This window comes from Chelonia mydas, chromosome 12 (genome assembly GCF_015237465.2).
Source record: "Chelonia mydas isolate rCheMyd1 chromosome 12, rCheMyd1.pri.v2, whole genome shotgun sequence".
Lineage (NCBI taxonomy): Eukaryota > Metazoa > Chordata > Testudines > Cheloniidae > Chelonia > Chelonia mydas.
This window is the reverse complement of record NC_051252.2, coordinates 38,347,590-38,361,474: the sequence shown is the minus strand read 5'-3', so window position 1 is coordinate 38,361,474 and position 13,885 is coordinate 38,347,590. Positions and strand designations below refer to the sequence as shown.

General features: G+C 55.6%; 1 protein-coding gene across 24 annotated transcripts in view; it reads left to right on the top strand.

Annotated features, from left to right (window-relative positions):
* The window catches only part of CBFA2T3 (CBFA2/RUNX1 partner transcriptional co-repressor 3), a 105,134-nt gene that overhangs the window by 77,017 nt on the left and 14,232 nt on the right, over positions 1 to 13,885 (top strand). For 16 of the 24 annotated variants that reach the window (XM_043526555.1, XM_043526554.1, XM_043526552.1 and 13 more), the window contains 4 exons: positions 1,044 to 1,193; positions 8,323 to 8,400; positions 11,170 to 11,411; positions 11,951 to 12,040. In XM_043526555.1, coding sequence (XP_043382490.1) covers positions 1,044 to 1,193; positions 8,323 to 8,400; positions 11,170 to 11,411; positions 11,951 to 12,040 — 560 coding nt within the window. The remainder of the gene's footprint in view (positions 1 to 1,043; positions 1,194 to 8,322; positions 8,401 to 11,169; positions 11,412 to 11,950; positions 12,041 to 13,885) is intronic. The other 8 variants (XM_043526557.1, XM_043526560.1, XM_043526556.1 and 5 more) reach the window with 1 other exon arrangement.

The following is a 13,885-nucleotide window of genomic DNA, read 5'->3' as shown; positions in this document are numbered from 1 at the left end:
TTCTCCTCCTTCAGGGGAGGGGCACTTGAGCGGGGGGGGTCTCCCATTTCCCAGATCAGTACCTTCGTCACTGAGCTAAACGTTATGAGGGAGATCCGTCCTCGGAGCTAGACACCTCCCTGCAGCCTGGACCTCAGTGCCTGCCTCTGAGAGCGCGGTGGGACTGCGCGCCAGCCCCGGCTGGCATCTTCCCTTGGCTAGCGTCGGCGGCTCCCCGCCTAGTGTGCTGGCTTTTGTGAATCGCATCCCCAGGGGCCCGTCTCTCCCCAGCTATCTGCCTGCCTAGATCCTTCTGAGCTCTCCGCCCTTCGTTTCTCTGCCACGCCCGGCTGCTGTGAGGCTGAGCTCATGGATGGCCAGGGGCTCAGGTACAAGAAAGCTGAGCCCCCAAGACCAGGGTATAGCTAAGACACGGCCCTCCATGGCTCTGTGTAGGACCCGGTGATAATGCGTCTGCCCAGGAGCCCGAGCGTGTTCACTGCTCACTGGGTGAAACTGCATTTTCCCTCTGGGGCAGGAAGGGCACCAGTCAGGCCTGACCCCTGTAGACTTCTCCTCCCGCCCTGCATCCACTGCGTCCCTGCTGCAGTGAACAGGAAGGGATGCCCCGGAGAGCCGTCCTCCTTGCCCCCTCCGTGATCTGAGTCTCGCCCTGCTCAGGAAGGATGGGTGGGGTGCCCCAGACAGAGTTAGGCGCAAACGTGCTCCCATCCCGGCCCTGAAACGCCAGCTTTTGGGGTTGTGGGAACTCGTAAAGCTCCTCTCCCTGCCATAGGGAGGAGAGGCGAAACACGTGTGTTTCGATTGGCTGCAGTACAAAGAGGTCTGTGTGGCTGCCACCTCCTGTGGGGGCCTGACCCAAAGACCATTGCAGACAAGGGCAAGATGCCCACTGACTCCAGTGGGCATTAGGTCTGGGCCAGGGTGAGGGAAGGATCAGCAGGCTGGGTTTAGCTGGTGCCGCCTCCCTGGCCATGTGGCCCAGCGACCCCAATCCACTGCACTCACCTGTCTCTCTCTCTCTGCGTCTCTGCCCCTTGCAGGTAGTGCAGAGAAGAAGAAGGCAGCCACGATGCCTGACTCGCCAGCCGACGTGAAGACTCAGTCCAGATCGACACCCCCCAACATGCCTCCTCCCCCGCCAGCCGTCACGCAGGGAGCCACGCGGCACCCCTCCTTCACGCCAAACACCAGTGAGTAGCTGGGGCAGCCAGGGCTGGGGTGATGGGAGGGGCTGGGATGCGGTGAGCAGACTCGGGGCCGGATCCTGTCGTGCTGAAGGAGATGTCACCTGGAAAGGGTACTCCCTGAGAGGGCTTTGTGCCCTGTGCCACCGGGCAGCGTATGGGCCCTGTTACAGCTACCCCTGGGCAGGAGTGCCATGCGGAGGGGAAGGACAGGGAGCATCTTCCCCCTATCTCTGCCCCAACATTCTCCTGCAGAAGCCAGCCACACATCCCTGGCTTGTGCCCGCATCCCTGGCTTGTGCCACGCGTCCCTGGCTTGTGCCCGCATGGCACCAAGCAGGGCTCAGCTGGTGCTGCTGTGCGCATTGCCCACCTCCCAGGGGCAGGCTGGGGCGTGGCCAGCACCGCAGCCAATGCTCTCGATGAGCACAAGCCCGTAGGCAGACCTAACACCTGTCCTCCACCACCGCCCTTGCTCTCCCCGGGGGCTCTCAAAGCTGGGATGCACCCCTGCTGTATTAGCCTCGGGCCACAGGCTCAGCGTTTGCCGTACTGTGGAGAGAGAGTAACTGCCCTCACCCTGGAATGGGTGTTTGTGTTCCTTATTTATTTGCATCTCTAAAAAGGACACAAAGCACCTGCCCTTCCCGGTGCCTTCGTGCTCAAAGTGCTCCCTGCGGTTAAGGAAGTGTGATTATTCCTGTGTCATAGAGGGGGAAACTGAGGCACAAGGAGGGGGTGCAGGTGACTTGTCCAAGGTCATCCACCGAGTCAATGTCCTGACTGCCAGTGCCCGCCCCAGGAGACAACCCTCTCTCCAATACAGAAACAACTGGAACCGGTTGGGAAATTATGGCTATTTTCTGTGCAAATCTGGGGAAGAAACAACACCTTTGGGGAGGGGTTTTTGTTGTCATTTTTTGGGGCGGGAGGGAGGGTTGTCATTTTTTCAACCAAAAAGCAAAATAGCAACCAGCGCTCTGTTGTCCTCACTTCTTCTGCTGAAAAAAAGCTGAAAATTTCCTGAGACACAAAAATTTCCCACAAAACATTTTGTTTAGAAAAAAAGGCCAAATTTTTGTCAGCAGCAAAAAAATTATGGATGCAAAATGTCAAGCAACTCTAGGAAGAACTGGGGAGGAGGGGGAGGGCCGCGAACCCCAGGCTGGAAAGCAACAAACAAAGGGGAACTCCCATCTGGTGCCAAGTCACTGCGGCACTGGGCTGGACTTAGCAATGCCAGATTCCAGGCTGTAATGAGCTGTTGATGCTGGTTTAACCCTGTGCTCCCCTATGGCCTGTGTCCATCAAGTCATTGCGGTGGGATCCGGGATTACCTTATCGTTGGCTGCCAGTTGCAGGCTACGGGCATTGATGTGTTCTCTACTTTCTCTGGTGGGATAAGGGGACCCACACCAATTTAATTTCTACAGTGTTGTCGCCCGTTTCATTCCTCTCCTATCACCAGGCACGGAGCAGCTGGGGCCTTGATAGGTTGTCTTGGATCTCATCCACCTCCTTTCTCCTAAGACTTTGCAGCCTCCTTCGTCTCTTTTCAAACGAATGGAGCTGTCACACAGCACAGCACTGGGACTGCCAGGAGCACATGCCGCAGGGGCACTCCCTCGCGTGCCAGCGTTCCCTGTTGCATAGTTAAGCTTCACTCCAAAGGCTTGGGACAATCTCCTCCCAGGAGGGCATGGAAAGCTAGACGTCAGGCCAGCATGGCAGGCGAGTGACCCAGAGAAAACCTGTCCCCTAGAGGGCATAGCCACAGATGGGCGTGATTGGGGCAGGCTGTGTGGAGCCGGTCCCATGGGGAAGGAAGGAACAGGAGCAGTTGTCCTGCCAGTGACCGGGGAGCCATCAGGATCTGTTCCAGGTGGATCTACCGGTGACCATCACTGCTGACAATGTTACGTGGTGCAAACAATGGGGCCAGCCCTGAATGGTGCTGAGCACTTTCAGCTCCCATTGGCTTTAGTGGGAACTGCTTGCTCCTCTCGGTGCAAACCCTGTCCGGGTGTTCATGGCGGACTCCTCCTTCCATCACTGTCCTGAGAAGAAAGAAGAACCTGAACTGGATTCCTGCTTGCAAGGAGTGCTGGGAACAGCCTGGGGTGCTGGGCCTGGGATGGATTTAACTCTGTGCTCCCCAATGGCCTGTCATCTATCTACCAAGCTAGCAAGCCCCATATACAGCTCCTAGCTAGCTACTTCTTCCATGACCCTTATCCACGTAGTATCTGAGCACCTGGATCTGTCTGTATCTCCAGGCAGGTGGTGACAATATGTGTTGGAACCCTGATGTGCCAGTGTAACACAACAGGATGTGGGGTTCCTTGATGTGTGAATGGCACTGCACCATAGTGTGTAATGGGAGACAGTGCATAGAGCACTGGACTGCGAGGCAGGAGACCTGGGAGCTATTCTTGGCTCTGCCACTGGTCTACTGGGCGACCTTGGGCAAGTCACTTCCCCCCCCCCCATGACTCAGTTTTCCCATCTGTAAAGTGGGGATAATGATACTGATCCTCTTGGTAAAGCCAAGGTTGTTGTGGGGGGTTGTAGTACCGCTGCCCTTACTTCTGTGCTGCTGCTGTCAGGGCTCAGCCTTCAGAGCTGGACGCCCGGTCAACAGCCACCGCTCTCCGGCCCCCCAGCTCTGAAGGCATTGAAATAAGGCTGGTCATAGGCTCATAGACTCATAGACTTTAAGGTCAGAAGGGACCATTATGATCATCTAGTCTGACCTCCTGTACAACGCAGGCCACAGAATCTCACCCACCCACCCCTGCGAAAAACCTCTCACCTACGTCTGAGCGATTGAAGTCCTCAAATCGTGGTTTAAAGGTGCAGAGAATCCTCCAGCAAGTGACCCATGCCCCACGCTGCAGAGGAAGGCGAAACCCCCCCAGGGCCTCTGCCAATCTGCCCTGGAGGAAAATTCCTTCCCGACCCCAAATATGGCGATCAGCTAAACCCTGAGCATGTGGGCAAGACTCACCGGCCAGACACCCAGGAAAGAATTTTCTATCGTAACTCAGATCCCACCCTATCTAACATCCCATCACAGGCCATTGGGCATATCTACCGCTAATAGTCAAAGATCAATTAAATGCCAAAATTAGGCTATCCCATCATACCATCCCTTCCATAAACTTATCAAGCTTAGTTTTGAAGCCAGATATGTCTTTTGCCCCCACTGCTCCCCTTGGAAGGTTGTTCCAGAACTTCACTCCTCTGATGGTTTGAAACCTTCATCTAATTTCAAGTCTAAACTTCCTGATGGCCAGTTTGTATCCATTTGTTCTTGTATCAACATTGGTACTGAGCTTAAATAATTCTTTTCCCTCCATGGTATTTATCCCTCTGATATATTTATAGATAATAATCATATCTCCCCTCAGCCTTCTTTTAGCGGGGCTAAACTAGCCAAGCTCTTTGAGTCTCCTTTCATAAGACAGGTTTTCCATTCCTCGGATCATCCAAGTAGCCCTTCTCTGTACCTGTTCCAGTTTGAATTCATCCTTCTTAAACATAGGAGACCAGGACTACACACAGTGTTCCAGATGAGGTCTCACCAGTGCCTTGTATAACGGAACTAACACCTCCTTATCTCTACTGGAAATACCTGCCTGATGCATCCCAAGACCGCATTAGCTTTTTTCACAGCCATATCACATTGGCAGCTCCTAGTCATCCTGTGATCAACCAGTACTCTGAGGTCCTTCTCCTCCTCTGTTACTTCCAACTGATGAGCCCAGTTTATAACAAAAATTCTTGCTATTAATCCCTAAATGCCTGACCTTGCACTTTTCACTATTAAATTTCATCCTATTACCATTACTCCAGTTTACAAGGTCATCCAGATCCTCCTGTATGATAGCCTGGTCGTCTCTGTATTGGCAATACCTCCCAGCTTCGTGTCATCCGCAGACTTTATTAGCACACTCCCACTTTTTGTGCCAAGGTCAGTAATAAAGAGATGGAATAAGATTGGTTCCAAAACCGATCCCTGGGGAACTCCACTAGTAACCTCCTTCCAGCCTGACAGTTCACCTTTCAGTGTGACCCGCTGTAGTCTCCCCTTCAACCAGTTCCTTATCCATCTTTCAATTTTCATATTGATCCCCATCTTTCCAATTTAGCTAGGAATTCCCCATATCAAACTCCTTACTGAAATTGAGGTAAATTAGATCCACTGCGTTTCCTTTGTCTAAAAAATCTGTTACCTTCTCAAAGAAGGAGATCAGGTTGGTTTGACACGATTTACCAACATGTAAACCCATGTTGTATTTTGTCCCAATTACCATTGACCTCAATGTCCTTAACTACTTTCTCCTTCAAAACTTTTTCCAAGACCTTGCATGCTACAGATGTCAAACTAACAAGCCTGTAGTTACCCGGATCACCCGTAATACCGCAACCCCCCTAAAATAATCTTGTGACTCCCCCTGTAATTCCCTTTTGAGCCAGAGCCCCCAATTTGTGAAACGCTGGTCTCCACTGTGAACTCTGTATAGTACAGGGTAAAAGCACACAAAAGACCAGATTTCTCAGGGGAAGACCAGATTTCACGGTCCGGGATGCATTTTTCACGACCGTGAATTTGGCAGGGCCCTAATTATTGCACTGCAGTAATTCGAGTGCTCCAGATCTCTCCTGTGCCATAGTCGGATGGTGTTAAAGGAGAAGGCACATAATCTGGTTGCACACAGACCCACGTTCTGTCACATCCCCGACAGAGCGCAGGTGTCAGAGTGCGCAGACAGCGACTGATGGGCTAGGGAATTGCTCCAGGAACGCTCCCAGGGGACCTCCTCCTCCTGAGCTAAACCACGAAGCTGGGAGGCTCTGGTGCTCAAAAAGGGCTTTGTGCAGCGTCTCTGCAACACACCTGAGTCCCCCCCACCCCCTGCCCCAGCCCCGCTATCCGCCTTCCCCCCTTCCATTCGCAGGTTCCACAGGATCAGTCATCTGGCGTGACTAGTCCCGGCAGCCCTGCCCTGCCCCTTTTCGGCAGAGGCTCTCCACTGAGTTCGGATCACTTGCTGCAGCCACCCTCCTCAGTGTAGTAAGCCGGGAAGGCTGGGGATTGGTGTGCACCAGCTGCAGGCTGTGTCTGGCAATGTCCTGGGGCACACTGCAGAAGCCAGTCACATATATATGGTACAGCCTGCTCCGGGCTGCTCCAGAGACACAGACGGAGGAGACGCAGCGCGATGGGCTGGCAGACACAGAGGAGCCCCTTGCAAACAGATCAGGTTGGCCTCAGTGCGCTGGAGGCCACTTTCTCTAGCCCCCTCAGACAGCGGGAACAAGAGGGGACGTTAGGGGCTGGGCCTCGATCACTTTGGAAATGTAAAACTACGGGGCCAAATTCATTCACCCTCACTAGCCCAGGGAGGAGCACGTGGCATCTCCTTGCTGTGCTCACAAGCGGGTGGCAGGAGCGTCCCCCGGCATTCTGCTAGGGGAGAGGGCTTTCAGTCCCTGGGGAAATCCTCCAGCAGCCACTCCGGGCCACCCGGGATTCCCTGGCCAGCACCACCTGCTTTGGGGGCTTGCACCGCCCAGCAGTGGAGCCCCCAGTGGAGGGAGAGGAGCTTGCAGGCACCTTGCCGCACTTTATTTGCCCCCTTGTGCAAATGAGCAAGACAAAGTGGGGGAGCGTGAGATGATATCTTTTACTGGACCAACTTGTGCTGGGGAGAGAGACCAGCTTTGGAGCTGCACAGAGCTGTTCTTCCGGTCCAACGCAGCGACATCACTGCCAACAACCGTTCTACAGACGACAGATCCAATGGCCCACGAGGAACTATACTAATGTGAGTGTGTGTGTGTAGCCTCCACACCGGCGTAGCTGTTGCTCTGTGAAATAGCTGGTCTAGATCTGTAAGAGACTCCCCTTCCCACCCCAGCAGAGAGCCTTGCCTCGTGACCAGCGAGAACAGCTTCTTGCTGATAAATTCTAAGAGCAAAACAAAAAACAAACCCACCGACGCCTTTGACAACTGCTTAGCCTTCGAACTGCAAAGCTGCTCCATCTGCTCTGCTCAAGGGAATCCAGGCAAGGCCCAATCTCTTTAAGGTGCATTTGGTAGCGGGTTGGTTTGTTGTTTTTTTTTAACCCCGAGCTGCATTCCCAGTCAGGAGAAACATTGGGTTTGGAACCAGATGTTCTCTAATTAGAAATCGGATTCTGATCGTCTGTGATCTGATGGGTTTTGCTTTTAATCTGAGCTGTGCAACAGATGTGGGGCCTCTTAATTCGTACTTGGGTTTGTGCGTGTGCGTCTGTGTGGAGTCGGGTGGCCCCCTCCTCCAACACACCAGGATTTTCCTCAGCACTGTGGCTGGGGATGATGCTCTGTATGTGTTGCGTGTGCATAAAGGTTACAAAAAGGCAAAAGAATTTTAAGTTGTCCCTTTTGCACTTAGTCCTGTGAATATTAGCAAACCCTCTGACTCAGGTCTACACTGAGACTTACCCTGTAAATAGGGGACTTTGTTAACCAGCAAACTTAATGGTTACCACTCTTCATGGCTCTGTGCAGCACGGGGGAGGAAGACATGGGACAGGGCAGAAGCTGAGGAGGTTAGTAAGAGTGTCAGACTCAGGGAGGCAGCCATGGGGGCGTCAGACACTAAGGGCCACGTTGGATTCAGAGGTCAGTATTTATCCCCCAAATTGCCAAATTGGGACAGCAGCAAATTCAGCCCCATCCAGGGAACTTTGTCTAATGGCTAGTGCAAGGTTCTGTTCCCAGCCACTGAGTTGCTGCGTGACTTGGGCCAGTTGCTCCCCCTCTCCATGCCTCAGTTTCCCCAAGGCAGGGTTGTGATACCTACCTCACGTGTGAGTGGCGAAGCTTCCTTTATGGATCCCTGCAAAGTGCTTGGAGATCCCCGGATGATCAATGCCATTTAGGAAGCATGGCCAGGCCTTTTCAAGGCAGGGACCCACAGTCCATTCCAAGGAGAAGTCCGTTAAGTCTCTCACCTCTGGATTTTCACCACGCGGCTCCAATTCAAGCAGCTGGGGGCCGAAGCAGCCCAGCCCCCACCCAGCACTGTGGAAAGCTGCCCCCTCTGGTCTCTCATGATAGCGTGTGTTTTATTTTGCTTGCAGATCAAGAAGCTGGGCCTCCGACGTTTCTGCCTCGCGGCCGTTTTCATGGTTGCTTGAAATGGTCGATGGTCTGTCTTTGTAAGTAAAATGAAACATCCACTCAAATGAGAGACCCAGAGCCCACCTCAGCTCTCCCGCCCTGGTCCTTAATGCTGCACTGAGTGCGAGGGATTTCCTGCCCCATGCTCGGAGCGTGGGTGGCAGAACCGGGGCAGTTCTGCTACGTGGCGGGCAGGAGTTGGATGGGGTAGGCTGCCCCGTGGGAGGGTGGAGACAGGGTGAGGGCACTTGGGGTGAAGCTGGGGCAGGGCTGGTGGCTCTGCTTTTAGCTGGATATTGCCTCCTCCCCAAAGCAGGGGCACAGGGCATTAAGGGAGCTCCCAAGCGCCTAGCCTGCTACATGGGCTGTGCACTCAGCTCCAGGGCGTGGGGAGCTGGGTCACTGCAACCCCTGCGGGACATGGCTCCATCCCAGCACAGGGGGAGGCTGGGGAGCTGGCAAACACACTGTTCTGTGGGACCAGTGCTGGGATCTGCCCTCTGGCAGCTGATCCTGGAGTCACGGTGTCTGCGTCCATTGCTGTCTGTTAGCCCCAGCCTTGTGGGAGCAGCGAATTCACCACCAGGGCTTGTGGGTGTGAGCACATGAGGGCGTGCGAGGAGGGGGCTTTAAAGCAGGCTGCCGCCGTTCATTGTGTACCTTCTCAGTCAGAACGGGACTTTTTCCCAACCTGCTCGCTCCCCCGTTAGCAGAGCTGGCTACAAGGGTGCAGGCTGCGTCCACAAACCTTCCGTCGGGGCCATGTGCGGAGTTTAACTTAGTAACACACCTGTCACTGGAATAAAAGCAGTTGTGGCCAGGGGGTTATTTTCGGCATCTCTTTAGCAAGCGGCTGATATTGCTTCGTAGTAGAGCGAGAGGGAGCCTGAGAAAACACCAGAATCAGGGCTGCTGGCTTCCAAGAAGCACAACCACAGCGGGGCAGGTTAGTGAACGCAGGAAGGGGGGATTCAGGGGAACCATGGGTCTATTCACCAGCTGTATTTTCTCAGGGCGAATCGTGGGGCCCTTTGGGGTTTCTCTTCCCAGCAGAGCTGTGTTCAGGGGGACTCGGAGTCCCGATTTCTGGAGGTGATTTGCACGTGGGGTGGGGTTCCATAGCCGGTGAACACGAATCCCTCTGCTTTTCCAAGTGACTCTCTGTTTTCTGGGTGGCGCGTCTAGCTGCTGCGGTTCCTGCTCCAGGGAGACGTGGGGATGAGGCTGAGGGGTGGAGACTGGTGAAAAGCATGTAATCGACCAGGCTATCCAGGGAGAGGATTCCCCCCGGAGTGTAATTACCCAGCAATCGTGCTGATTTCAAGCTGCGCTGGACAAGGTGCAGAAGAGCCCAGGGCTCGGCGCTGTCTTGCCCTGGCTGACGCAGGGTTGGCTAGGCAGGACCTAGCAGTACAATTCCCCCTCTACTTCCTATGGACAGGAGAAGGCGATTGTTTACAGGCTCCTCAGCAGCGGTTGGCATGAAGGCAGCTTACCTAGGGGTTTGATCTCTGCAGCACGTGAGGAAATGCACGGCCTGTAAGTGCCAAGTCTCCACTGCTGCGGGTTCAAACAATGCAGGCCCAGCTTTAATGCAGCCAGTTGTTCTGCAGGGTTAGAAAGCAGATTTCAGGGCCTGGCCCTGCCTTTCACTCTGTGATTGCAGAGAGCCGCATATACGGCTGAGGTTAGTTAGGGCTGGATTTTCCAAAGAGCTCTGCGCCCGTCCTGCCCCCCGGGCTGCTGGAAGATGGCTCCTGGGGCTTGGCCCTGCATGAGCAGCCCTTGGAAGCGCTTGGCCCATGCAGGAGCGAGCCCCTAGATTTCACCACCTGCAAACATCCCAGCCTTAGGCCCTCGCTCCACTGTCAGGTTGTATTTACTGAGGCTGATGCAAAGTGCTCCCCATCCCAGAGCCCTCGTTGTCTGTCCCACTGATTCTCCGTGGGGCTGGGGAAGGCGAGTTGTACCTTCCGGGGCGTGCTGTGGTCCAGGCAGAGGCCACGTGCTGATACACAGAGCCCCGTGTGCAGCAAGGGGCAGGATTTCCAGACGGGCTGTGCTGTCCTCGTGCGTTCGAATTGTGTCGGTGTTAAATGGCTGGCTGGCAGGTGTACGGGCTGAGCCAGGTCTCAGGGAGCAGGGCGGGTTATTGATTTATCGGGCCTGACGAGCACATGGCCACTTCACGGCACATTCATTTGCCTGCGGGGGAGGTGGCTGTTTCGCTGATCGCCCTGCTGCTTGGCTGTCGATTGGAAGCTGCCGTGGCCGGACATTGCTGTTCACGTTCCCTTCTGTTTGCAGCACGTCGTTGTGAGACAACCGAACTCCCCGTGTGGCCAGCAAACGCTGACATGTGTGCCCTGCCCCCTAATGCTGACACCCCCACGCCCCAGGCTGCCTGCCCTCCCCTCGCTGACACACATCTCCCCACCCCCAGGCGCAGGTGACATCCTCCCTTCCCTGCATGCGGACGTGATGCTAATGCACAGAAACTGTGACCTGGCATCCTCTCTGCAGGGAGTTGTGAATCAGCTGATCCTAACCCTCTGCACACTGTGGGGCCACTGAGAAGTCAGCCGCCTGCTTCAAAAAGCCCACTTTGCTAAAGGAAAATCCCCATTAGCTTCCAGCTGTAAGGAGCCTATGGCACATAGTAGAGCCGTTCTGATTCTCTCCAGTGGAGGGCAGCGCTACTTGCTTGAAGCCCATTACAACGTTCTTCCAGGAGGCCAGAGGCCAGCCGCTGGTCTTGAAAGCCAGTGCCTTCTCCAGTGACCCTCTCGCTGTCTCTCTCATTGCAGTAATGAATGGAAGCAGCCACTCCCCATCCGCTCTCAATGGCGCTCCTTCCACCCCCAACGGGTTCAGCAACGGGCCTGCCACCTCCTCCACTGCCTCCCTCTCCACCCATCAGCTCCCTCCAGCCTGCGGCGCCCGGCAGCTCAGCAAACTCAAGCGCTTCTTGACCACCCTGCAGCAGTTTGGGAACGACATCTCCCCGGAGATCGGGGAGCGGGTGCGCACGCTGGTGCTGGGGCTCGTGGTACGTTCCGTGGGGCGTGTTTGTCCGGCATGCCCCATCAGAGAGACGGGTGAAGCTGTAACTGAGCGAGGGCTTGGTGCAAAAGCCAGGCTTTCCCCTCCCAGAGCTGTGGGGCGAACTCCGGAGAGATTTTTCCTTGTGTCCTGAATTTGCTCTGGGAAAAAAACTGCCATTTTCCCAGAAGCAAACACAGTATGTGGGAAAGGGCGGGGATATACTTCTCCTCCTTCCCCCCAGCAAAACTGGGAATTTCTCCTGCATTTCTCACCGGATACAAACTGCCCATTGCAGCCTCAAGACCTGCACTGAAATGCAGGGGTGAACAGGGAATAGTCCAAATGAACTGACCTGCCCCGCCCCAGCCCAGCCCCGTGTGACTAGTAGCCCAGGGCCTGGGCAGTAGCCATGTGAACTCTAGACCCCAGTGGAAATGACCAGGCTGGTGGGAGGGAGAAGTGAAGGGCTGGCCGTGTGAACAGGGGCTGGGGAAGAGGGCTGCTGTTCTCTGCTGTGACTCCTCTCCTGTCTCTGCCTCGCAGAACTCCACGCTCACCATCGAAGAGTTCCACTCCAAGCTCCAGGAGGCGACTAACTTCCCGCTGCGCCCCTTCGTCATCCCCTTCTTGAAGGTAGGTCCCTTATGCCGCCTGGTCCTGCCTAGCCCAGGGCCATGGCCCCACCAACCCCCGATGATGCCCCATGCGGGAGCTTCGCTGCATCAGGCGCCCTTTGACTTGGGAGATGGTTGCTGTGGGTGTCTCGCTTATCGGACCACTGGGCTATGGGAAGAATTTACCTGCTCTGTCAAGGAACATGCAAATACCTGAGTCAGAAGGGGCCAGATACATGGAGCTGAGGAGCTCTGGGGTGGAGCCGGAGAGTTCGGGGGGGCAGGTCATGCTGGATTGGTTGCCTGCAAGTTGTAATTTTAGTTTCAAACCCAGGAAGCCAGGAACCCCCTCCCTGTGTTACTCGGGCTCACCCCCTCTGCTCACATGCACAGGAACACGGCTTTAAAGGACTCGCTCCCTCCTCACCATTGGGGTGGTGCATTCCCTTCTCCCGCTGCCCCCAGCTTTGGACTGGGGAACTCAGCAGGCCCGTGTCCCTGCACCAGCTGAGGTGCTTGTGTTTGGCTTCCCAGCGCCACAGAGGGGGCCGTCTTGACTTCCATGGAACGATTCAAACCAACATGAAGCCCTGTCTCTGCCTAGTGAGCTTTGTGGGGCGCTGTAAGCCCGGGGGCTAACTCAGCGGCCTGTGCACCAAAGAGCACTCTCCAGCCACGGGATTCCAGGCCCCTTTTCTTCGGGTTCTTTTCCCAAATAACACAAATTCAGCACATCAGTCGGGTCCCTTCCCTGATTCGGGAACTCCTGCAGGGGCCTATCTACTCCCCGTCTGCCCCGAGAGTCAGGGTGAGCCTCTGCTGCCTTGTCTTTTCCCAGGCCACACGCTGAGTGTCACGTGCAGACTGGGTTCTTTCCCCTGCAGGGCCTACCCTACCCACTGTGCCCAGAAACTGAGCTCCGGCTATCCCCAGACCCACGGCCTCATCACAGCCTCAGCTGGCAGGCAGCTGATCAGTCCCAGGTGGGGAGCTGAGCCCCCTGAGGCCAGGCACACTGTGACAGGAACCCATCTCTGCCCCCTGGTTTAAATAAACAGAAAGTGGGCATTAAGGTTGGGGGGTGGGCAGTTACACTGTATTTCTAGTTCCCACTGCTAAGCACCCTGGGATGCAAAGGGATGACAGACGCACTGATGCCATTCTCGGGTGCATTTCAAAGGGCCTCAGTTCTTTCAGACAAGACAGTTACGAACGGAAACCAGTTTGCTTTGCCTAACCTAAAGGATAGCGTCCCCTTAGGAAAGAGGAGGTGTGCTTAGGTATTCAGAAACCACGGGAAAACCCACCCTTCACTCGCAAGTCTTCAGATCCCAGCTCTCCATTCCGGTCCTGGATATTTGCCCCAGGCGGGTGGTGCCCAGGGGAATGGAAGCAGCGGGGAACGCTGGCTGACACAGTCACACGTGCCCGCTCCTTGCAGGCCCCGCAGCTTCGCAGGCAGCACCCAGCTGCTGGCACGGAGGTTAGTGCCAGGGGTCCACCCCTCTGGAATATGTCGCCACTGGGGCGTGACTCCCTCCTCTTCAAGCCCGTGACGCTGGGTTGGCGCGGCTCCCACTGGGGGCACCTGGCTTCCGCTGTGCCGAGGCTGGGTTTGCTGGTGAATGTGGGCAGCCTCTGGGAGCGGGTGCCTGGCTGGGTTCTGGGTGTGAACGTGACGCTCTCGTTGTCAGTCAAGGCACCGGCTCGGCGCGGAGGTGCCGCCCGGGCTGTGACGGGAGGGGGTGCGGGACCCAGGGCGTTGTACGCTCAGGTTGGCCAAGGGGGCAGAACTCTGGGTCTATATGAAATCTTTGCCCAGTGAGAAGCTGTGGTGCCAGTTTCGTGGTCTCAGCAGCTGGCT